We start from the raw sequence: 22,893 nt of genomic DNA on the forward strand, positions 1-22,893 counted from the left end.
ATAACCCCTCTCTTAGCTTTATAAGGTAGGGGTCCCGACCAAGCAGCGGCCTTATCTGGCAATCCTGTTTCTAGCCATCTTCATTTTAGTGAGCACACGCTCGTCGGACCTATCTTCCATCACCGTCAAGTGCCCTCACCGCCTCCAAGGATCCTTCATGGCTCGCTCTAGTGCTCGCGACAGAGCCAGTTCCCTGGCCGGGGGGGGGGGGCTACATCAGGGGACCCTATCGTCGTGTCGCCAACTTCGCATCCGCCTCTAGTCGCATAGAAATGGCATCCACCACTGTCAGAGGATTAACTCCTGTCGCAAGGATCCCGAGAGACCCCTTTTTAGAGATTCGACCGGGGGGATGATCCTGAATAAGTTCGTCGGAGAAATAAATGGGAATGAATGCAACGGCCGGTGGTGGGGGTGTTGACCTAGTGTAAGAAGCAGTAAATGCACCAGAATTTAGACAGGTTCGGGCCGCACGGGGGCATAATACTCTACTCTTGTATGGATGCTATAACTGTCCTGAGGAAGTCACTCAAGGATGTTGCTGGTTACAAGAATATGGGCCTATCTAAGAGCTTGGAGCTCCTTGTTCTTCGGCTGGAACTGGGCTCTGTCTTGCTATTCTTCGTCTCTTGTTCTGTCTCTCGTCGTTGGTCTGGTCCGTCGTCTCCGGTTCCTCTTCTCTCTTTTTTTTTGTCGTTCCTGCTTCTGTGTTGCCGGCTATTTTAAGTACCCGCCGGCCGAGATATGCCCCGAACGGGAAGGAGGGGGCACGAGTTCCAAGATGACATGAATGGAAAGGGTGTCATCATTTCTTCTGGGCGAAGTGACCGGGGTGGAAAATGCGTCGCACTCCCGGTCACCCGTCACCATAAATGCCCTGGCAACGGGCGCCGTGGAGAGGGCCCACCGGGCAGCCGTAGAGCAACCCGGCATGCCCGCCCTGTCTTGTTCCCCTGCCACAGCAGTGCGGCAGACGGAACGCCTTGATCCTTACGACGTTATCCCGAGGCAAGCTGGATGGCGCGGGATGAGACCCGTGCAATTAATGACCCCACGCCTCTCTGCCAAAGCATGGCAGGAACTGACGCTGAGCGCGGTGGGAGCAGTTGGAGGCGACAGGCCACGCACGCTCATTAAATGCGGCCTCGGGCCTTTGACTGATTGACACCTCATCGGTGGGCCCCTCGGGGGCTTTTCTAGGTCGTCGGGGTACCGAGTGCTCGGGGGTATTGTTCATATCCCCGAGCACTCTCTCCCAAGAATGCCTATCCTTGTCTTTGGAGTGTCGGGTGCTCGGGGGTACTATTCACCTCCCCGAGCACTCTTGCATGGACCCTCGGGGAACCGAGTGCTCGGGGGCTGCCACGTGCAGCCCCGAGCACTCTCTCCCGAGTACTCTTGTACGGACCCTCGGGAAACTGAGTGCTCGGGGGCCGCCGCTCGCGGCCCCGAGCACTCTCTCCCGGAACTTAGCTCTTCTAATCGTCGGGGGACTAGGGTGCTCGGGGGTGACCGTGCACCTCCCCGAGCACTTTCTTCCCGGTACTTAGACTCCATGGATCATCGGGGAACTGGGGTACTCGGGGACCACTAACTGTGGCCCCGAGCACCTTCTCCCGGGACTTGAGCTTTTCTCATCCTATAGGAGAGACCTCGCAGGATGGCGCCATGTGGCGGATGGCTGGCCTGGCCTCGGGATTCAGGGACCCCTTGTTCCTGATACAGCGACAACCACCGTCAGCAAGAGCACGTTGGCGACGAGCAGGGCCACTGATGTGCGCGTGCCAACAGAGACCATGGTAGCATCGGTTCCTCTGCCACTGCCCGGGCCATTACTGGGCATGGAGCTCCATCACCACAGCAAGAAGTACCCCTGGCAGACCAGTGCTCTGGGGGCGTCCACCATCACCAAGGCCAAGCTCAACCAGATGGTTAAGGAGGGGAAGATCTCCTCAAGATCCATCGCTGGGGTCCCTTGTGAGAAATGGTTTCGGCGCCATGAGGCCATGAGACCATGGTCTTCGTGGCCTTCTTCGATTCCAGCCTTGGTTTCCCAGCTGTGCTGCTTCATGAAGGGGTTCTTCACCACTTTTATGTGGAGCTCCCCTAACTCTTGGCCAACACTATCACCCGCCTGGCTATCTTTGAATAGGCCATGAGGGCGGAGGGTTGTGAGGGATGAGCGGAGCTTTTCGCCGCCATCCATGAGGTCAGGTACCAGTCGAAGATCTGAACGAAGGACGGAGAGATAATGACCCTTCGCTTCAGCAGCATGAAGTTCCAGCTCCAGTAGGAGTACCGAGAAGCATTACCGTTGAAGGCCATCAACGAACAGTTGTACATCGGGTGATCGAAGGGGTGATTCTACTACGATGTAGGCTCTGGGTCCCGCCTCCCCTCTACCAATCGAGACATCCATCACGTCCAATCGTGGTGGTGGACATCTTGAGGCTCAGCTGGCCTCGAGGGTAGTGCTCCTTCGAAGGGTTGCACGGAAGATGAGCATATGTGACCTCATAGATGAGTTCACGATGTTGCACGTCAGGCCCCTCCGAGTGGATTGGGATCATGTGTAGTGAACATGGCCCTTTTAGGGCATGTACATGATTTTGTTGAGTAATGACAACATATTCAATGGGACTAACATATTTGTTAAGTGTATGCCTTAGTATATCTCATGAATGTAATACACGAAGAAGCCACCAAAGCCAAACTCAAGAATAATTGAATTGGTCGAGTTCAGGAAAGATTACACTCACAGGATGGTCTAGCGCTCAGAAAGAAGAACACACCGGATGGTCCGGTGCTCAGTTAAGTGTACACACCAAAGTGTTTGACTCACAGAAGAAAAGTGAAGACCTCATCGGATAGTCCGATGCTTAGCAAGTATGCACACTGGAGCATTTTCCAAGAGAAGTGTAGATCTTCAGAGGAATGGTTTGAACTCACCGGATGGTTCGGTGTTCAGAAGATGAATACACCGGAAGCTTCATTAGAGGATTTCCCAAGAGATTTTCAAAGGTGTGAGAAGTTGTACACACCGGATGGTTCAATGATCAGAGGGGTTATACACACTAGACTATTGCACAGTGAGAAGTGGCTTGGTCAGGCTTAAGTATACACATCGAATGGTCTGGTGATGTATTTGAAGATTATACCAGAACATCTGGTATCCACAAATGTGTTTGAGTGGGGTTTCAATGGCTAGTTCATACTGTTGTACACACCAGATGGTCCGATGTTGATTCTACTATTAGTGTTGGATCATTCGATGTTTACAGTTTGTTTGAACCTTCAAAGCAATAGCTAGTTCACGAGGTTGATGCTATAAATACCCCCCCCCACTTGGCCATTTGAGTGTGCTGGAGTCCAGAGAATCTCATATACACTTGAGAAGACATCTAAGCCACCAAAGTGCTTAAAGTGATCATCCAAGGCAATGAAGCACAAGATTAGAGAGTGATTAGTGCTAATAAGTCTAGAGAGAGTTGTTGCTAGGTGTTGCTACCTAGAGAATTGATCAAGGAGTAATCCTACATTATATCAAGTGGTACGCTGGCACCTTGGAGTCTTGTTAATTAATCGGCACAGCGAACCTTGGTGGCTCATGCTTGTTGACCCTTTGACTTGGTGTGAAGCGGCGGCAAGACTCTTGTACGGGGACACTGAGACCCTTGGCTTGGTGGCTTAAGCTCTGAAGTGAAGACTGCAGCAAGTGACGGGAAGGGTTATGATCAGGTGCCGTCCGAGAGCTATAGCCTAGGTGGCTGCCCCAATGTGAACTAGGGGTAGTGTTTGTGCCATTGATACCATAGGATAAAAATCTCTTGTGCTGAGTTTGCTCTCTCTACCATCTTTACGTTTTCGCATTTACATTCTTGCAACTTACCTTTATGTATTTACATTCCTAGAGTAGTTTTCTAGGACTGGCTATAGTTTGTAAACCTTTTGAATGGTAAAGTAAACACATTAGATAAACTAGAGTGTATTTAGATATAAATTGATATAGGTTTTAAGTGCCCTAATTCACCACCCCCTCTTAGTACGTTACCAATCCCTTCAATTGGTATCAAAGCCGGTGCTCACACCTTTCAATTGAATTAGTTAGGCTTCACTGCCTAGTGAGCTGTGACATCTAGGGCATGAATGGATACCAGTAGTGCTCCACATTTTGATGGCACTCTCTTCCCCCGTTGAAAAATTCTAATGAGTTGTTATTTGCAAGCTAAAGGTTTAGATATTTGGATAGCCATCGAGGACGGGATGGAGCAATGTCCCACAAACAAGGAGAGACAATTTGATGCTTTAGCGAAGAGTATCATTTTATCATTTTTAAGCATTAATGTATTTAATCGAGTTTATTCTCTCACCAATGCTCATGATATTTGGACTAATATCATTGAAATACATAAAGACATAAAGAATATGCGCAATAAGAAATATCATGTGCTAGTCACTAAACTCAATAGCATCAAACAAGTTGCCCATGAAAGTGCTAATGACATGTACTTTATATTTGAATATTCTTATCAATGAGATCGATGGGCTAGATTTGATGCTAATTAGAGATGATCGAGTGTTGAGAAGAATATTTCAAGCTCTACTTCTAAAGTACAAGTTGATAGTCTCTATCATCTACGACAACAACGATATTTGCAAGATGACTTCAAGCCAAGTTCTCGGTAAGATCACCATCCATGAGATGATCATGAACATGGAGGTTGAAGCTTCCTCCTCATCGAGCACCAAGAACATTGCCCTCACATGCAAACAAGATCCTTGCCCATACATGAAAGAGAAGATGAGAAGGTAAGAGCAAGAGTCAAGCTTAAGCGAAGATGATGCTAATGAAGATGAAGAGAGTGATGAAGAAGATGAGCAAAGCTATTCAAGTGATCAAGAAATGGATCCCAAGATTGTCAAGCTCATCTCAATATTGGAGAAAGGCCTAAGAGGATCAACACCAAGATTAATCATCCAATCTCCATGAAAGACTTGGTCAACACAATTGATCGTATCAAGAAGAAGAAGAAGACCAAGAACAAGAGGGAGATGAGGGGAAGAGGCAAAGTATTTGTAAGCAAGAAAGATGGGTGAGTGAAGATAAAGATTCAAGCTCAAGTGATGAGAGCTTCACCATCTACTCCTTCAAGAAAAGTTCTTCATCAAGGTTGTGATCATTTAAGTCATCATCACACAAGTGTCTTATGACCAAAGGTATGGAAAATGATGTAAGTGGTGATAAATCCAATGAGGATTCACCCTCTCAAGAAGAACTTCTTGAATTGATCAATGAGTAAGAAAGGGGCTTAAAGAAATAAGCTAAAGAACTTAGGAATTCAATGCCCTTAATGACATTCATGCTTCTTTTGTTTCTAATTATAATCAGTTATTGAGCAAATTTGAATTACTAAACAAGAAGCATGAAGAGCTTAAGGTAAAACCTGAGGGCATTGAATCTTAACCTAAGACCTCTTTGAAGCAATATACCTCTCTCTTTAATTTCAATTCTAAGGTAGATGATTCCACTTCTTCTGATAATTTAATTGATCTATCTAGCTCATCTATTTGTAATAAGGCATGTGTTGAGAATATTGTTGTAGAATCATATAATGAAGTCGTTACACAAGAGAATGATAGGCTTAAACAAGAAGTGGAGAAGCTCAAGAAGGACATGGTAAGATTAAAGGGCAAGAATCATGTCCAACGTACTCAAGATAACTGTGACAACATGGTGAATAAGCTTGTGGAGAGATCCACTGTGACATGCTTCAAGTGTCATCAAGAAGGCCACAAGTCTTTCCAATGCAAACAAGTCAAAAAGGAGACTAAGGAAAAGAAGAAGATGATGAATCTCTCCAACAAGATCTCCAACATCTACACCAAACCCAACTACAAGATTAAGACCAAGAGCAATCACTACAAGCTCAAGAAGAAGGGCCATGACAAGGTGGTTGCACACATAGTTAGGAGAAAGGATCGGGGGTGGAAACAACCCATTTGCATTCTCCAAGATTACATGTGTATATTTCAATTAATTACAATATCTAGTATAGGTTTATTATATGGTAGGTTGCTTGTGTTTATCTCTATCTCCTGAGTTAAACTACATGGTTTATTAGTTGTAGATTATTTACATGATATTTTTGTACAATTGGTATCATTTATGTGTTATGAGTCCAATCTATAGGATAAATACTACATTATTATCAATAATAAGTGCATGTCTCTCACAAGTATTTAACACTTGTATGCACACATTTAGGGGGAGCATATCCTATGGGTTGTGATTTTGGACCTTGATGCATGTTGTAGAGGGTTTTGCCTTGACACAACTGAATCCGATGCCTTCAAGGTGCGGAAGGTTTTGGATCTCGATGCATGTGATGGAGGGTTTGGACTTCAACACGACAGAGGCCGATGCCTTCATGGTGCGGAGAGTTTTGGACCTCGACGCTTGTGGAAAAGGGTTTGGACCTCGACGCAACTGAGGTCAATGCATTCGAGGTGCGAAGGGTTTTGGACCTCGATGCGTGTGGCAGAGGGTTTGGGCCTCGACGCATATGGTAGAGGTTGGGCCTCAACGTGACTGAGGTCAATGCCTTCGAGGTGCGAAGGGTTTTGGACATTGACACATGTGGTAGAGGGTTTAGACCTCGACGCGACCAAGGTCAGAGGGTTTTGGACCTCGACACATGTGGCAGAGGGTTTGGGCTTGACACAACCGAGGCTGATGCCTTCAAGGTGCAGAGGGTCTTGGACCTTGACGCATGTGGCAGAGGGTTTGGACCTCGATATAACCGGGGTCGATGCTTTCGAGGTGCACAAGGTTTGGGCCTTGACGCATGTGACAAAGGGTTTGACCTCAACACAACTGAGGCTGATGCCTTCGAGGTGAGGATGGTTTGGATCTCAACGCATGTGGCAGAGGGTTTTTGACCTCAATACAACCAAGGCTGTAATGTGACCTATGGGTTTATTGATGCCATTGTTGTGGGCTTTTTGCTTGTTGTGCGATATGCAACACTATTGAGTAGAAATTTAAGTTTTTGCGATTACTACTATTAGCGAACAACAATTGCAGCATAAAATATAACTGGCTTGAACAGCTAATCTTAGCACATGCCAACCTAAGCCTTTAGTACATCATGTAAAGGTCAAAATTAAATAGCGATGTTGAACTGGAGAGGGCAATGGTGAGGCGTACCTTTGAGTCATGCCACGCACATTGCATGTCCTGGTTTATTGGGTGGGGGGGGGGGGGTTGGAGCCTGAACGTGACCAAGGCCTAAGGCCTTCGAGGTCTAGGTAGCTTGGAAAGACATGGGTAATGTTTCGTGTATTACAAAATGTGGCCAATGGTTTGGCCCAGGTACATTGCTACTTCCATATATCAACTCCCTCCTTACATATATCAGGGGAGGTTTTCTACATGTAGTATTTGCGGAGTGCCTTCGTATTCTAAGTGTGCTCGAGGGGGGTCCCTTCTATGTCCGCCAAGCGATAAGAGGTAGGGGCCTTCTCATTTGTTCCGTAGTTTCCCTAGAGCCAGTGCACGCCGGAGGACTAAATCTCCAGGCGCGAAGGTTCGCGGCGCAACCTTGGGATTATACCATGCCTTGGTCTCGGTGATGTAGAGATCGAGATTCTGGATAGCATAGAGCCTTGTTTCCTCAATGAGGTCGAGGGAGAGTTCCCTTTCTCCCGTGGTCTCCGGGAGTTGTACTCGGAGGGAGCACCCATTGATCTCTGTTGGAGTCATAGCCTCAACGCCAAATAAGAGGTGGAAGGGGCCGAAGCCGGTGGGATGCGTGACTGTGGTGTGGAGGGACCACATGACCTTTGGTGGCTCTTAAACCCATAGGCCATTAGCGAGCTGAGGAGGCGTCGGTTAAGGTCTGAGAGAATGTTGCCTACCATAGCATACCGTAGGTTTGTTGTGGCACAGAGGAATGGGCCGATAAAATCCTTTCCCCAACATGCCAAGGGATAGATGGGAGCGATTGGTTATAGAGGAGTCGAAGGCCAGAGGCTTTGGTGCCCCATCCACTAACATTCTTTGCAGGTGAGGATGAGTTCCTCGGCATCAGTCATGACATTGGGCCAGTATAGCCCTTGGCGAAGTGCCTTGCTGGTGAGGGTTCGAGGCGCGAGGTGGCTGCCGTAGAGGCCTTTGTGGATTTGCTGAAGGAGGTCAGCCCCCTGATCTCTGGCAACATAGCGAAGGAGGGGGTGTAGACTCCGGCCTTTTAGAGGGCTCCATCCACCAGGAGGTAGCCCCTAGCACGTTGCCTGGTGTAGCGAAGCTCGATAGGATCATCAGGCTCCTCTATTCCATTTAGGAAAGAGAGGAGTGTGGCCTCCAATTTGGGGGTGTAAGGCCATCTCCAGTGGAAGCACCATCGGGCTCGGGTGCGGCATCCACGTCGGATGCGGTGCCGCCTGAGGCGAAGAGCACTCTCCAGCGGAAGTGCTATCGGGCGGAACATGGATGCGGAGAGGGGAAGGGAGACGGCAAAACTACGAAGGGATGCCGCATCACTGTGCGTGAGGAAAGTTGGGCGCCATTCGGGACTCCCGTGGTGGGATGAAAGGGGAGCTGGAGGCCGCGTGTGGTTGGGAGGCGGGCGACGTCGGTGGCCGGCACAAGTGAGAAGAAGCAGGCGACGCGGCCGAAGAAGCGGCGTCCCCGGCTGAGGAAGATTGGGCGGCGACGGATCTGGCGGGTGCTCTCCTAGGATCCCCCCCCCCCCCCGTCGGTGTGCTCCGCCGCAGTGGCAGGTTCACAGTCGTCTCCTAGCCTCTGGTACGTGTTCCTCTGAGTTGGAATCAGTAGCCGTAGTGGGGGGGAAGGGGGTTTGGTAGGTGGGATGTGCGATGTGCCGGAGGTCGTCGCCGTTGGACGCAAGGGGTGGAGAGGTTCGGGGTTGGGGAGGAGTTTGGGGAGGACGGATCTGCCGCCAGGTCGTTGAGGGCATTGCATCATTTTTGATCGGTGTTCTTGGCAAGAAGGAGGAGATCCCGCTGTTGGGTTGGAGTAGCTTGTGGGAAGGGTTGATTGGATTGGAGGTCAGAGGTGGGTAGATTGGATTGGAGGTCCTGGCGGTATGTGCATTGGGATGCTTCGGTGTTCTTGGCAGGCATGCCGAGCTCCCTCCCTCGTGGTCGAATTGCTGCTGCAAAGACTACCTTCCATTTGAAAACGGTCGCCTTGTGTGATGGGTACCATCCCCTGGTTTGATGCAGAGAGAATTACCTAGCTTCTTATTACATTGTTCAATGCATTTTGTGAATATTGCAACCTGTGAGTACCAACTGATGATGGTGTTCTTACTACATTCTTCATTTCCCTACTGTCATTCATATATGGAATTGCGTGGAACACATATCTGTCCATGTTTGTGTTATAGTTCATATGAACAATGTCTTTGTCTGTGCTTGTTGGTGACTGTCCAATCCCATGGTTTTTGTTAGTTGGGGACTTGCCAATTTAGGAGGTACTATTATATGTCATATGAACATAATTAGTTGCAATGGTGCAAATGTTCACATTATAGGATATGAACGAAACTGAATTGAAAATAGTGATTTGCAAAGGTGCATTTGCTACTGACTATAGGAAAATAAGTACTGTGGTTTAGGAAATTAAGTAGATAGATAAAACATGGATCATTGCTTCCATGCACTGTGGTATGATATAGATCATATAAGTTTTTGTAGTTAGCTGAACATGGTGCCATACTAAGGGTTTACTCCAATTTGTCTTTGAATTTCGACACTATGCTCGTTGATGAATGGCCTGGTTCTAGATGGACGCTCCGAGCTTGTGGCTCTTCTATCCATGCTCCAGGACAATGTGCAGGAGGCAACGCAAGCCTTGAAGAAGGTAGCCTTGGACAATTTGACCGCGGACAGCTGCCCCGCGGCCATGGATATGAATCGGGCTCTACTTGAGGTTGAGAGCATAGCGCAAGACTTGGAACAGGTTGTGTTTCAGGTTCAAGATGCTTTGATCAGCGCTAGCGAACCTGAGCACTCAGGCACTGTTACCAGCCGTTGAGGAAGCCGCAAGATCAATGGCCACTGACGAAGATGACGTACTTCCCGATGACTGGAGCTCCGAAACCGTGTTGTGCCTTGAGTCCGAGGAGGACATTTCCATTGAGTCAGATCGATCATGGAGGCTGTAGGATGCTAGGTTGATTAGTGGCGACTATAAGCCGAAACATATATTTGTGTGTACTGTCAACTTGTTTGCAATAATGTTTTTAGACATGTTATGGAGCTCCTCTAATTGATCTGGAATGCAACATGTTGCAATTGTTCTATACATGGTCTCTGTATGTGCTTATTTGTAAGTGTGCAGGGACTCCATGGAGTATGCAGACTTCCTTCGAGGGGACAATGATGCTATTACATGGGACGATGTAGTACCCCTGACCCAAGAAGGCTTAAGCAGCACACAGCCCCCGGCGCCTGTGGTGCAGAGTCAAGATGCACCGACGGAGTTCGCCACTGCAAGTGGCCGTGGGCAGAGCTACTCCATGAAGGAAGATCTACTGCTTGTATCATCATGGCTAAACATTAGCATGGATCCCGTGGTGGGTTCGAACCAAAGTTTAGGCGCTTTTTGGCAGCGGATCGAGTCTTACTTCCACGACAACAAAGACTTCCCGTCAACTCGCAATAAGAAGTCATTGCAAGGGAGGTGGACATTCATCAATGGCATGGTCCAGAAGTTCTACGGTCACTACGCTCGGGCAATGCATGCTAGACGCAGTGGTACCACGGAGGGGGAGACGGTAAGATGTTTTATGCTGTCCTCCGTAGTTGGTTCTCTTCATTTGCTGCTTAGATATGAGTCCATTCGGTCATGACGATTTGTAGCTGCGCTACTTATCTGATGCCCGATTTACATACTTTTTTGGTAGGAGTGAATACCTAATCTATGTCTTATTGGGACATACTAGTGCTGCATCTTTATGTATCAATTAATTTGACATGTCCAAAAAGAAATGGTGAAGATGTTTTCTATCTGCGATGTTCCAATCATCATGTGCCTTCTGGCACACAATTGTACGGTTAGAGATTAAATGTGTTAATGAATATGTTGCCAATATCACGTATTCATTGGAACACAAATGTCCAATGGGAAATAAACTTGAAGGTCAGCTATGCCATGATATATTTGGAAAAAAAGATTTGCTGATCACAGATGTCATTATTTTTACAATCGTCATGACCTTCCAATGAACCATGCATGAAATGTTTACACAACTGGATTGCTTACGATTTGGTTTCTGTATGTGCTGATCTGAGGTCATGACATACATCATAGAGCAGCTCCTAAGCAAACTGATTTGACATTCACATATTGTTATGACAAGCGTTGCAAACTTATTTCAGATTGTGGAGGCGTGCAAAATGTTCCAGGCCGTGGAGCATAAAGAGTTCACGTTGCTTCCTTGTTGGCGTGAATTGAGGCACCATCCAAAGTGGCAGTCCGAGGTGTCGCGAAAGAAGCAGAAGACGTTCGGCGGAGGTGAAGCTAGGAGCCCTTCTTCCACTCATAACGTGCAATCGTCACCAGTTGCAGGTGCCCCGGAGGAAGCAGCATGCGAAGGCGTGGCAAGAGCTAGACGTCCTACTGGAAGGACCTGGTCCAAAGAAGTGGCTCGAGGTTCAACCTCGTCGAACTCTGCTTCGGCCCCAATGAAGGACATTTTTGACAGGCAATTTTGTTTGAAGGAAAAAATTGAGAAGGATAGGGCGAAGAGGTTTGCAGAGATGATGAATGTAGACCGGCAGCGCCTTCGGCTAGAGGAGGAGTGCATGCAACTAGAGAAGGTGAAGGATGAGATGAGGATAATGAACATGGATCTTTCGCAAATGGATGATGACCAAAAAGAGTATTACAAAAGTCTTCGCCAGAGTATTATTGCTGCTAGGCGGCCCTCCTCTGGTTCTTTGTTTTGAGACTTAATGTTAGCTAAACATTCGTACGGTACCTTTTATGTTTGTGTGTTTGTTTGAGACTTAAGGTTTGCTAAACATTCGTATGGTACATGTCCTGGTTCTGAGTTTGTTTGAGACGTTATGTATTGCTTGCTAAGTTCAACATTCTTATCCCATTATGCAATGCTTCATAGATTTAATTCATGTTACCACAATGCGAGAAATACAGTACGAGACACATTACAATGCACGAACCGTACAATCCAGTACCCATACGCCACTACATGGAATGCAGTAACTAAGGGAATCCTAATGTTACCATGACACTATCAGTCACCTCCGTGTAACTGCCACAGATGTTCGACTAGATCATCCCTGAGATGAAGATGGTACTGCTTGCTTCGAATAGCATTGTAACGTTGGCTCAACGCCATCAATGGTGGGGTGATGTCATGAGAAGGCTGGACGTCCTCACCTGCTCCCTCGTACATGTACTCCACATCTTCGTCTTCACGCTCGTCTTCGATTATCATGTTGTGCATGATTATGCATGCGGTCATGATGGAGGACAGAGTTTCCTCATCCCATAACCTCGTGGCCACCCTGACAATGGGAAACCGCGACTGGAGGACTCCGAAGGCGCACTCCACATCCTTACGAGCCGCCGCTTGTTGTACGACGAAGTGTTGGCGCTTCCTGCCGACAGGCACCGGAATGGACTTCACAAACGTGGCCCATTCTGGGTAAATTCCGTCAGCAAGGTAGTACCCCATGGTGTAATGGTGACCATTGATGGTGTAATTAACCTTTGGGGCCTCACCGGTGGCAAGGTCGTCGAGGAGATGCGACCGGTGTAGGACATTGATGTCGTTCAGCGAACCAGACATGCCGAAAAAGGCATGCCAGATCCACAGGTCGTGCGACGCTACCACCTCGAGAATGATCGTCGGAGCATTGACATGCCCAGTATAAGACCCTGCCCACGCCGTGGGGCAGTTCTTCCACCTCCAATGCATACAATCAACACTTCCTAGCATCCCGGGGAACCCTCTGCGCGAGTTGATGGCAAGCAAATGCGCCGTGTCCTCCTCATTAGGAGATCAAATGTACTCATCGCCAAATGCCTCAACGACAGCATGGACGAAACGACGCATGCTCTCAATGATGGTGCTCTCCCCTAGACGAAGGCACTCATCTAGAGAATCGGCCGGTGCATCGTAGGCTAGCATACGAAATGCCGCAGTCACTTTTTGCAATGCGGGTAGCCCAAGCTCGCCAGCTGCGTTTCTCCTCTGCTGAAACCAGGGGTCCTTCTCTTCTGCCGCCGCAACAATCTTCAGGAAGATGTCGCGTTTCATCCGGAACCTGCACCAACATACATGATTACGAACAACATGCAAATTTTTAAAACATAGCCCTTGCGAATGTGGAGCGTGGCTGTTTGTAACAATACCTGCGCCAGAATATGTAGTCGAGGTACATGGGGGGATCCGCAAAGTAGTCGTTGAACAACCTCATATGGCCCTCCAGCCGGTAACGGTTGATGCGCTTCCGACCTCGCACTGAGCCGCCCCATGGTCGCCTCTCCGATTCCTCCAGGTCGGCTTGCCAGGCTCTCATACCCTCCATGAACAAATCATCTTCCTCATCGGACGAGTCGTTGGACGAGAAACACAGCTCCCTCAGGTATTCCTTCCAGGCTTGGCGAGGATCCATTTCGGTGGCTTGCAATTCTAACACTACTCCGGCCTCTTATTTATAGTGCTTCGCTCAACCTTCTGAAGGAAGCAACCTCACTTACTTCCACAGGAAGCCACTACTCCGAAACCTTCCTCTACAAGCCAAGTTGTCTTTCGCAGCAAGCTGGAAGAATTACCATGATCATAACCATACATATATTTACGAATATATTTATGAATGTTAAAAAAACAATGCTGGTATGGCGGTTAAGGCTGTTGGAGAAATATCATTTAAAAACAGGAAAGAGAAAATAGAGGACGAGATATAAGGTTCCTGCTGGAGATGGAAGGAATGAGGGAGGCTAGAATAGTGATAGGGGATGCTGTAATAGTGTTTTAGTGGATCCGATTTTAGGGTACCTGCTGGAGATGGCCTAATGGAGAGGGTGGTAGTGGCAGCCTAGTCGGGGGGTACCCGTCGTTGAGTTGTGGAGGACTTTGAAGAAGGACCCCTCTAGAAGGGCTCCGCTCCCAGCGATAGCTTTTGCTAGGGCATCAGCCTCTTAGTTATCCATGTGTTGTATGCTTCACACTGAGATGCCACAGAAGGATACCCCGGCTTTGTGTATGGCTTCGAGGTACTTCACAAGGTCTGAATGCCAAGCCTAGAAGCTCTTATCAACATGCTCGACGACAATCTAAGAGTCTGCCTTGACGAGGAGCCTGGCGGCTCCTAAGGCACAGGACTTCCGGAGGTCCAAGAGGATGGCTTCATATTCGGCGATGTTGTTGGTTGTCATGAATTCCAAACGGGCAATGAACGCGGCTCCCCAGCCGGTCGGGGAGATGAGAACTGCTCCGACCCCAGTGTCAGTGGACTCATATGCCCTGTCAGTGTATATAATCCATATATCTTGGGGCGAGGTTGCTGGGGAGCCTTGCGTTGGGGGGAGTCCATTCGGCGATGAAGTCAGCAAGGATCTGCAACTTGATAGCCGACCGAGCCACAAACTTCACCGCAAAGGGTGCTAATTCCACAACCCACTTGCTTATATGTCATGTCGCCTCGCAATTATGTAACATGTCACCCAACGGGTACGAGGTTGGTATGGTGATATCATGGGCGAGGAAGTAATATCGGAGCTTATGTGAGGCCATCAGGAGTGCATATGCTATCTTCTCGAGCTCGGTATAGCATGTTTTGGCCCCAGCTAGGGCTTCCAAAATAGAATAGACCGCCCTTTGCCCAGAGCGTCCCTCACTCTGCTCCTCCTGCACGAGTACCACACTTACATCGGAGGCAGAGGCAGATAAGTACAAGAGGAGCCCTTCGCTAGGAAGGGGTATAGCTAGTGTCTTGAGCTTGGAGAGGTGGGTGTTGAGGACCTCAAAGGTGGCCTGGCACTCGCCGTCCATCTAAAAGGTTTGGAGTCCCTCAGTGATTTGAAGAAGGGAAGGTTCTGCTCGGCAGATTTGGTGAGGAAACGGTTGAGGGCTGTGAGGCACCCGGCCAAGCGCTGGACCCCCTTCTCATCGGTGGGGGTGACATTTCTATGATGGCACATGTTTTACCAAGGTTGGCCTCAATGCCTCTCCTGGAGACCAGATACCCCAGTAGTCTGCCAACTTTTGTGCCAAATACACACTCCTCCGAGTTGAGCCACATGCCTGTAGTCCGGAGGCTATCAAATGTTTCTTGAAGGCCAGCAATGTGGTCAGCCTATAGCTTGCTTTTCACGATGATGTCATCCACGTAGGCCTCCATGTTGTGGCCCAACTGTTGCTCCAGGATTTTGCGCAATAGGTAGGAGAAGGTGGCTCCGGCATTTCGAAGACCAAAAGGCATCCGAACGTAATAATACACCCCAAATGGGGTAATGAAACTAGTCTTGCCCTCGTCCTCTGCGACCATCCATACCTGGTGGTATTCAGAGTCCACGAGCTGGTTGATGCGAGGGAGTGGGTACGGATCTTGGGGGCAGGCTTTGCTGAGTGCTATGAAGTCGATGCACATATGCCACTTCCCATTGGGCTTAATGACCAGGACAGGGTTTGATAGCCACTCAGAGTAGATGACCTCACGGATGACACCAGATTTTAGCAGTTTTTGGACTTCCTCCTTAGCGACCTCTGCCCATTCGGAGGATAGCTTATAGAGCACCTAGCGCATGGGCTTTGCTCATGGGTCGACTCGGAGGGTGTGCTCGATGATGCGGTGGTCGATGCTGGGGAGGTCTTGTGGAGACCACGCGAAGACATCGATGTTGTCATGTAGGACGGTTAGGAGCCGAGCTTCCTGCTCCAAAGCGAGGTCCGCCCCGATCTGAAAAGTTCAGTTGGGGTAGCCCGAACATGATAGAACTTGCCTGACGTCCCTCTCCGGCTTCGGCCTCAGGGCGCCTTGGTGTCCAAGGTATGTCAAATGGGGTTCTTCGAGGGGCTCCTTGGCTACATTGTGAACATGACGGCTGTTGAGTGGGGCAGGGTGCCCATACTCGATGCGCCTAGCCAGGTCTGGATTGCCATGGATGGAGATCAGCCCCTGAGGACTAGGTACCTTCATGAAGAGGTAGTTATGATTGGGAATTGCACCAAGCTTGTTTAGAGTCCCTCAGCCTAGGATGACGTTGTACACATAGGGCACATCCACCAGTTCAAATGTGATTATCTCGGTACGCAAAGTGGGAGCCCCGACAAAGGTGACTGGAAGTTCTATTTGGCCCATGGTGTCCAGGGAGGGCCCCATTAAACCCTTGAAGGGGCCTCTGGGCTAGAGTGAGCCGGTCTCACAGGATGCGAAGCTGATCAAAGGCATGCATGAAGAGAAGATCGGGGAAGCTTCCCCCATTGACCAGTACCCTCCGGACTTCGATGTCAACAATGTTGACTACGATGATAAGGGCATCAGTGTGCGGGAATTTCACCCCATCAGCATTATCGAGGGTGAAAGTCATGTGGGCCTCGGCCCATCCGTGGTCTTGACAATGAACATGGGTTTCCCCGACATGGTTAATACCATGCTTGTAGTCCTGCCTTTGCCTCTCCGAGGAGCCCTCGGAGGCTCCCCCTCTAGTTATGGGTAGGACCACATTTCTAATCCGGTTCCCTCTCTCGTCATGCTGCATCGCGAGTGCGAAGGTGGAGGAGGCAAGGCCAACTGAGGAGGGTTTGGCAAGGACAAGAGATCTACCTGATAGCCCGTTGCAGGCCTATGGCCTCTAGCCCACTCATCTCTGGACCCATCTCCCATCACGTGCACGGCCTACCACTCAAGGTATTCCCCTTGGAATATTACAAGGGTTCAGTAGTCCTTCGTGTTGTGGGCTCACCTGGCCCCGTGCAGGGTGCATTAGTACCCCTCTTCGGGCTGTTGGCTGGGGTCGTGTTGCCGCCCAGGGACCGCGCCGAGGCTCCCGCGATGGCATCCCCTAGCCTGAGGTGGGTTCAGAGCCCCTCGGACGCGGTTAATGTTGTGGATGCCGTGTCATGGGCGTTGTCAGGGCCTGCGCCCTTTAGAGCCCTCGGCCTCCTCAGAGCCCCTTTTCATTGGAATATATGGAGGGGCTCGGGAGGACCGTACTTGCGAAGTTGATCTTGCAGGTTCGATGGAGGGGTCTAAGATGTCCTTCGTGGTATCATGATGGAGCCACTCCTCCATGGCTCGAGCGTATTTCTCAAACTTGCACATGTGGGCATTCATTGTGCACACCGGGCGCCAGTGCAACCCATCGAAGAGTGGTCCGGAGGCCAAGCCCTGGGTCACCATGTCTATGACTGACGACTCTGACATGCCCTTTATCTGGGCCTTAGTTTGGGCGAACCTTCGAAAGTAATCCCGGAGGGTTTCTCTCAGTTGTTGCCTGACGGTGAACAGGCCTTAGGCTGCTAGAGGTGACTAGCTCAATGAAGGTCCCCTGGAAGTTGTTACAGAAGGCGTCCCAGAGCTGGAACCAGGTGTAAATGGACACCGGCTCCAACACCCAAAACCACAGGAGGGCTACTCCCTCCAAGGCGAGTGGGAGATACTTGGCCATGATGGTCTACCCGCCTCCGTTGGCCTCGATGGCAAGAGCATACGAGCGGACAAACTTCTCTGGGTCCGAATCGCCCCTAGATTTGGGATGTTTGGGGTCTGAAACCCGTCTAGGAAGGGCACGGCTTGCAGGCCCTCATGCAGGGGTGAGTCTAGAGTCAAGGAATGGAGCTTCACCCCTGAAGAACTCGGGGCTCAACCGCATGCGGATTGTTCGAGGGTGGCGCTCGAGGGCGATGAGGGGCACATGTGACGCCCTCGGTGACTCCCGAAGCTCGGAGCCCTATGGCGTTGGCCGTTACAGGGGTGACCTCAGCTACAACTGTGGTCAGATGCATGACCTGAAAAGGGCCAGCTGTAGCTCTTCCAGTTGGGCCCGAAGGGCCACCACATGTGCATGTTGGCTAGTGGCGGCGGCTTGTACAACTGCGATCTCAGCTGCAACCCCTTGAGGTGCCACAATGTTGTCATCATGCTGCTATTGTAAGGTCTCTGAACCGATAGGGTCCACAGCATAAGCCACAGTCGGGACCATGGCCACACCGGCGATGGTCATGGCGCCCTTGTTCCGCCCGAGCGTGGACTCATCGTCGCTCTCGGTTGGGGTGTTAGTAATGACGTAGTGCGCATTTGGCCACGGCTACCATGTGGATTTTCGCGCATGTGTGGCCATGGAGCTAGCCGCTCGGGCCGCCACCTAGGTGGTCTTTTTCTTCAGTAGAATCCTACCTCTCCTAGTGCTTCTACGCTCCTCACGGACAGTGCCAGCTGTTGTTGAAAAAAATTATCTTCCACGAACAAGGTGTGGTGAGAGTCAAACTCACTAGAGCGACTCAAGCTTAGAGAAGTAGTGGGGAGAAAAAGTATGCCTTTGTAGTTCTTAGAAATTTTCATCCCTGGCACCGTGTGCCCATGGTCAGTATATACATTGCCTTTTTGAGCGTATGGTTACAAACATGCCTCTACCAGCGATAGAGATATGAGCTACTACTGGTACAACTGGGCTACATGGCCAGTTTAGTAATACATCGCCCAGGACAGAGGCAAAAATATCGACCACGCAGATGACACCACCCAACCGTGGCAGTCACAATACCGGCGAGCGGTGCTTGGTCGGTCACCAAATATGGCACCAATCTTGTCCGGTGTGTCAGGACAGTAACCACTTGCACTAGTGCGTTAGGGCGGCCACCACTTGACTGGTCATTAAATGCTAATCATATCATGGTAGATATCACGTGGTCGGTGGGCCCACCCCTGCTAGTCTTACTGGGGGGTCCTCGCCCCTCCCCGAGCCTCCGGGGGTCCATAGCCTCCAGTGATAACGACCTTCGAGCCTTGAAAGGCCCCGAAGGCTTGGGTCACCAAGACCACTCCGAAGCCTAGGTGTTCCAGAGGGGTCCTGAGCATGATGGTCTTCGGTCCTAAGCGGGAGGAGTAAAGGGGGACAATCCTTGATGGCGAACCTCCAACAGAGCTATTTTGGCATGTGCTACGAACCGCGGTTGGGCTCTTTTAGCGTGTGCCATCCGATTGTACTGAATTAGAAAGTGAGTTTCTAGAATGCTCCAGATATGCCATATGTTCTAAAAAGGTTGTTCTTTTCCCAAAGGTGCCTTTCTAAACCACCATCTTTAGAGTAGACAGCACTAGGATGCATATATACTATATACTAAAGCGTTCGGAACTCGGCGAGCTCCCAGGAGTCCAGCTACTGTAGTTTCCTGTAGCACTTCCCCGCGATGTGGTCCTCGGTCCCCTCGCTAGCTTCCACCTCGCGTGAAGTCCAGTTCCACTGCTTCCCCCCTGGCGAACCCCAGATGCCGTATATTCTCCAAATCAGATGCTTAGTGCCAAGCTTTTTTGGATTACTTGAAGATAGCCTGCTCATGTGTATGCATTTAAAAACTCCATACTTGGAATGAAGCTGAGCCTGGAGTTTGTTGATTAAAAAAAATCATGCAACCTTCCTTATATTTCCATATTGTAAATGATTACAACAAAAAATACAGACGACTCATGAGTATAGGAATTCCTATTTTTGGGGAATAGCTATGAACACTTGAACAGAGAAAATCCATATGTGTTTGATGCTCTGTTACTAAATAAATGTTTATAATATCATGCCATTTTCGTTCCTCTAGGCATCAAAAAATCTAATCCCATTTGTTTCATCTTTTTTTGACAAGTACTGCTGTTATGCCACTACTCCAAAACTAGAATAGTTTGCTGTGACTACTTCAATGCAGTTTTGTTAGGTTATAAAAGTTTCTGTAGCTCTTTTTTTTCGTTATCTACTACCAATTATTATGCTGTCTATTATGTGCAAGCATTATGAACACTGTCATTTACTGTTCCAAAATGAAGTTCTCTCTTACAAATTTTTACCTGCCAACAGTGGGCCAGGTTCGTTCTTCTCTTTACGTTTTGCTTATTGTCAGTTTGTCATCCAGCAATGGTAAGCCGCCCGTTTGTTTTGCAGTAGCTCATATATTCTCCAAATCAGATGCTCAGTGCCGAACTTTTTTGGATTACTTGAAGACAGCCTGCTCGTGTCTATGCATTTAAAAACTCCATGCTTGGAATGAAGTTGATCCTGGCGTTTGTTGATTAAAAAATTCATACAGCCTTCCTTATATTTCCATATTGTGAATGATTACAATAGAAAATACAGACGACACAATTACCTCTACGCGCGCAGCGAAGCACACGAATCTGCCTAGTATATATAAAAAGCAACGGAGAACTTGTTCTTTCTCTATGCTTTGCTCGTGGAGTTGCCGTCAATTGCTGTTTACCTGTACAATGTAAAGCTCAAGTGGGTTAGAAACTTAGAATCGAGCCACGAGCCCACGACAAGCCAATCTAACTCGGCCGGTCCTGAACACGGACTCAAGCCCGGTTCCATGCGGTCAGGGCCAGTGCCAGCCCGAGCGCTTCCCCGCTAAACTACACGTACGTCCTCCTCCAGCCATCCTTGTCGTCTATTCATCTGCCACATCGGCCGGACAGCCGTTGGCGCCAGCCAGTTCCCATTTCTGGGCCTGGCTGAGCTAACACCGCCCGAAAGCGCCTCCGGTCCTGGAGGGTTTCGCGGTGGTGAAGACCAGAAGGGTGATACACTGGTACAGAGACCGGCGCCGAACCGAGACGCATCCATCAACCGCGCCGGGAAAACGAAACAAACTGGACGTTGCCGGATGGGGACGCGCGGCCGCTGCGTTGCCATCTGCGTGGAGGCCGTGTCACGGGGGAGGGTGGTGGACTGGTGTGGTGACATGTGGACCTACGCGGTGTCAGCCTGACACACTAAAGTCATGGCGCGCTGTGGTACCATCCTATGTACAGCCACTCGAAGCAACCACAGATTTGATCGCATCTGCATTCTGAACTTAAAAAAAAAAAACTGCTTAAGTGCAACTATGCCCACAGTCTGAAAACTGAACAGTATCTTGGCAGTGATAACAGTTCAATTGCCATGCCTAGTTAGTACTAGTACATGTTGTAATTTCATCTTAAAGAAACAACTTGCAGATAATGTGCCGGCAATTTTGACCACCTCACAGAAATCTCAAGCAGGACCGAAACAGCACCTCTTATGCTGTTATGCAGTAACTTAAAGATAGATTGTTCTGCAGTCCGCAACAGGTCTTGAACTACTCACTGAAATTCCAACCTGAGAAACCAAAAAATCATTCTCAAATTGATTCAAAAAAGGTAAACATCGTTCTCACACTTCAATCTGATGCTGAATCACGCTTTCGTCCGCGACAATACAGGAAAACCATGACAAGGAAACCTAATCATGAAAAGATCTTTGAACTCCCAGTGAACGGCGTAAATATGCCGTTCACGCTTCAATCAGATTCTCATCTATAAGTTTCTTGTTTGTCTTCGTCGTGCTCATTGGTAAACCATCATAAGGAACCAGGGATCCTGGATGCCAGGCACTAGCGGTGGTGTACAGTAGAAAAAATGCTGCCAAAGAATGTTGTATGATTAACTGCAATCGTCAGATTGTTTCTTGGCGGCTAGGCAAAAAAATTAGTACTCATAAGTTCTATTGTTATTCAATTGCTCGTATCCACACTAAAGCGCACGCTGACACGCTGATTGAAATATCAGTGCCTGCATTTCCACATGTGCCGACATTACGAATTCTGTCAGAACAAGCGATGAAAATATGTTAATCACCCGTATGACAAGATTGACCGACTCACCATCACGAGCAAGCTAGCCGATTCATTAAAGAAACAATCCTTGCAAAAAGGAAGATAAAGAAACAGTGGGCCATGTTGAGTCATAAGACGTACAAATCTAGTTCCACTCAAACTTCTGTTTGCTTGTTATACTCGATCACATAGCTCATATGTGGCTTCGTGGATGTATACATGCACCCTGCAGTAGGCTAACTGGTTTTTTCCGCTATCAGTCCCCATGATGGATGATCATCGATTCGGATGTTGCAATCACTGGACGCTCGAAAAATGAGTCGCTTTAAGACTGTATCAGCCATCTGTTGGGTTTGAATGTTTTCCTTTCTTGGAAGCGAGCGGTGCACGCCTGGCGAGATTGCGGAGAATTTGGGGTGTAATTCTTCTCCCGCCTCGTCTGTCGATCTTGTTCTAAGTCCTAACTGCAGCGAATTTGTGTCGTGTCGTGTCGTGTCGATTGGGCTCAAAATGTCCAACAGGCTCCCAGATAAGTTTGGTTTGTTGCCCATAATGCATCGATCGGCATTGCTAGTCCCGCGGCCATAACGCATCGATCGGCATTTCTAGGTTTGGCAGGTCGGTCGCTCGAGGCATGGTCATCACTCGTCAGAAAACTGGACGTTTGTTTTGTCCGACCTCCACTCCAACCAGGTATCAGGACCTGGTGGTGAGGATGATGGTCATGTGGTGGCTATCTCATGATCCGGTCAACTTGCATCTTCTTGTGCTCAGCATCGTATCTTCTTCTGGTAGCATTATATTATTAACGGATCCTGACATGATTTGTGGTCCGCGTACTTCTAATCAAGCTAGCAATCATTCACCGATCCAGAGATAACCAATGGAGATGGATCCATTAGAGTGTATGTCCAATTTTCCTGTCAAAGGTACTAGTGTACTACTGCTGCTACTAGTGCGTGACTGCATGAGTCACAGCAGGTGCGCGACAGCGACAATGCAATACCGGCAGGAAGGCTGGCGCGCTGGACCAATCCGTCCGTTGCCTGTCATG

General features: G+C 49.0%; 3 protein-coding genes across 3 annotated transcripts; 1 reads left to right on the forward strand and 2 right to left on the reverse strand.

Moving 5' to 3' along the window:
• Nucleotides 1–10,373: 10,373 nt before the first annotated feature.
• Nucleotides 10,374–11,976, forward strand: LOC133884073 (glutathione S-transferase T2-like). Its single transcript, XM_062323458.1, has 2 exons — nt 10,374–10,802; nt 11,407–11,976. The coding sequence occupies exons 1-2, from the start codon at nt 10,374–10,376 to the stop codon at nt 11,974–11,976; spliced, it is 999 nt and encodes a 332-aa protein (XP_062179442.1).
• A 308-nt stretch (nt 11,977–12,284) lies between these two features.
• LOC133884074 (uncharacterized) lies at nt 12,285–12,992 on the reverse strand. The gene has a single exon (XM_062323459.1). The coding sequence runs from the start codon at nt 12,990–12,992 to the stop codon at nt 12,285–12,287; it is 708 nt and encodes a 235-aa protein (XP_062179443.1).
• A 63-nt stretch (nt 12,993–13,055) lies between these two features.
• LOC133884075 (uncharacterized) lies at nt 13,056–13,671 on the reverse strand. The gene is made up of 2 exons (XM_062323460.1): nt 13,409–13,671; nt 13,056–13,320 (listed from the first exon to the last, which is right to left on the reverse strand). The coding sequence occupies exons 1-2, from the start codon at nt 13,669–13,671 to the stop codon at nt 13,056–13,058; spliced, it is 528 nt and encodes a 175-aa protein (XP_062179444.1).
• Nucleotides 13,672–22,893: the final 9,222 nt, after the last annotated feature.

Source organism: Phragmites australis, chromosome 11 (genome assembly GCF_958298935.1).
Source record: "Phragmites australis chromosome 11, lpPhrAust1.1, whole genome shotgun sequence".
NCBI classification, from domain to species: Eukaryota; Viridiplantae; Streptophyta; class Magnoliopsida; order Poales; family Poaceae; genus Phragmites; species Phragmites australis.

Coding starts and splice junctions, on each gene's coding strand:
- LOC133884074 (XM_062323459.1), bottom strand. CDS start 12,992: ATGCTAGGAAGTGTTGATTGTATGCATTGGAGGTGGAAGAACTGCCCC.
- LOC133884075 (XM_062323460.1), bottom strand. CDS start 13,671: ATGGATCCTCGCCAAGCCTGGAAGGAATACCTGAGGGAGCTGTGTTTC. Junction 13,321..13,408: donor GACTACATATTCTGGCGCAG/GTATTGTTACAA, acceptor ATGTTGGTGCAG/GTTCCGGATGAAACGCGACA.
- LOC133884073 (XM_062323458.1), top strand. CDS start 10,374: ATGGAGTATGCAGACTTCCTTCGAGGGGACAATGATGCTATTACATGG. Junction 10,803..11,406: donor GTACCACGGAGGGGGAGACG/GTAAGATGTTTT, acceptor AACTTATTTCAG/ATTGTGGAGGCGTGCAAAAT.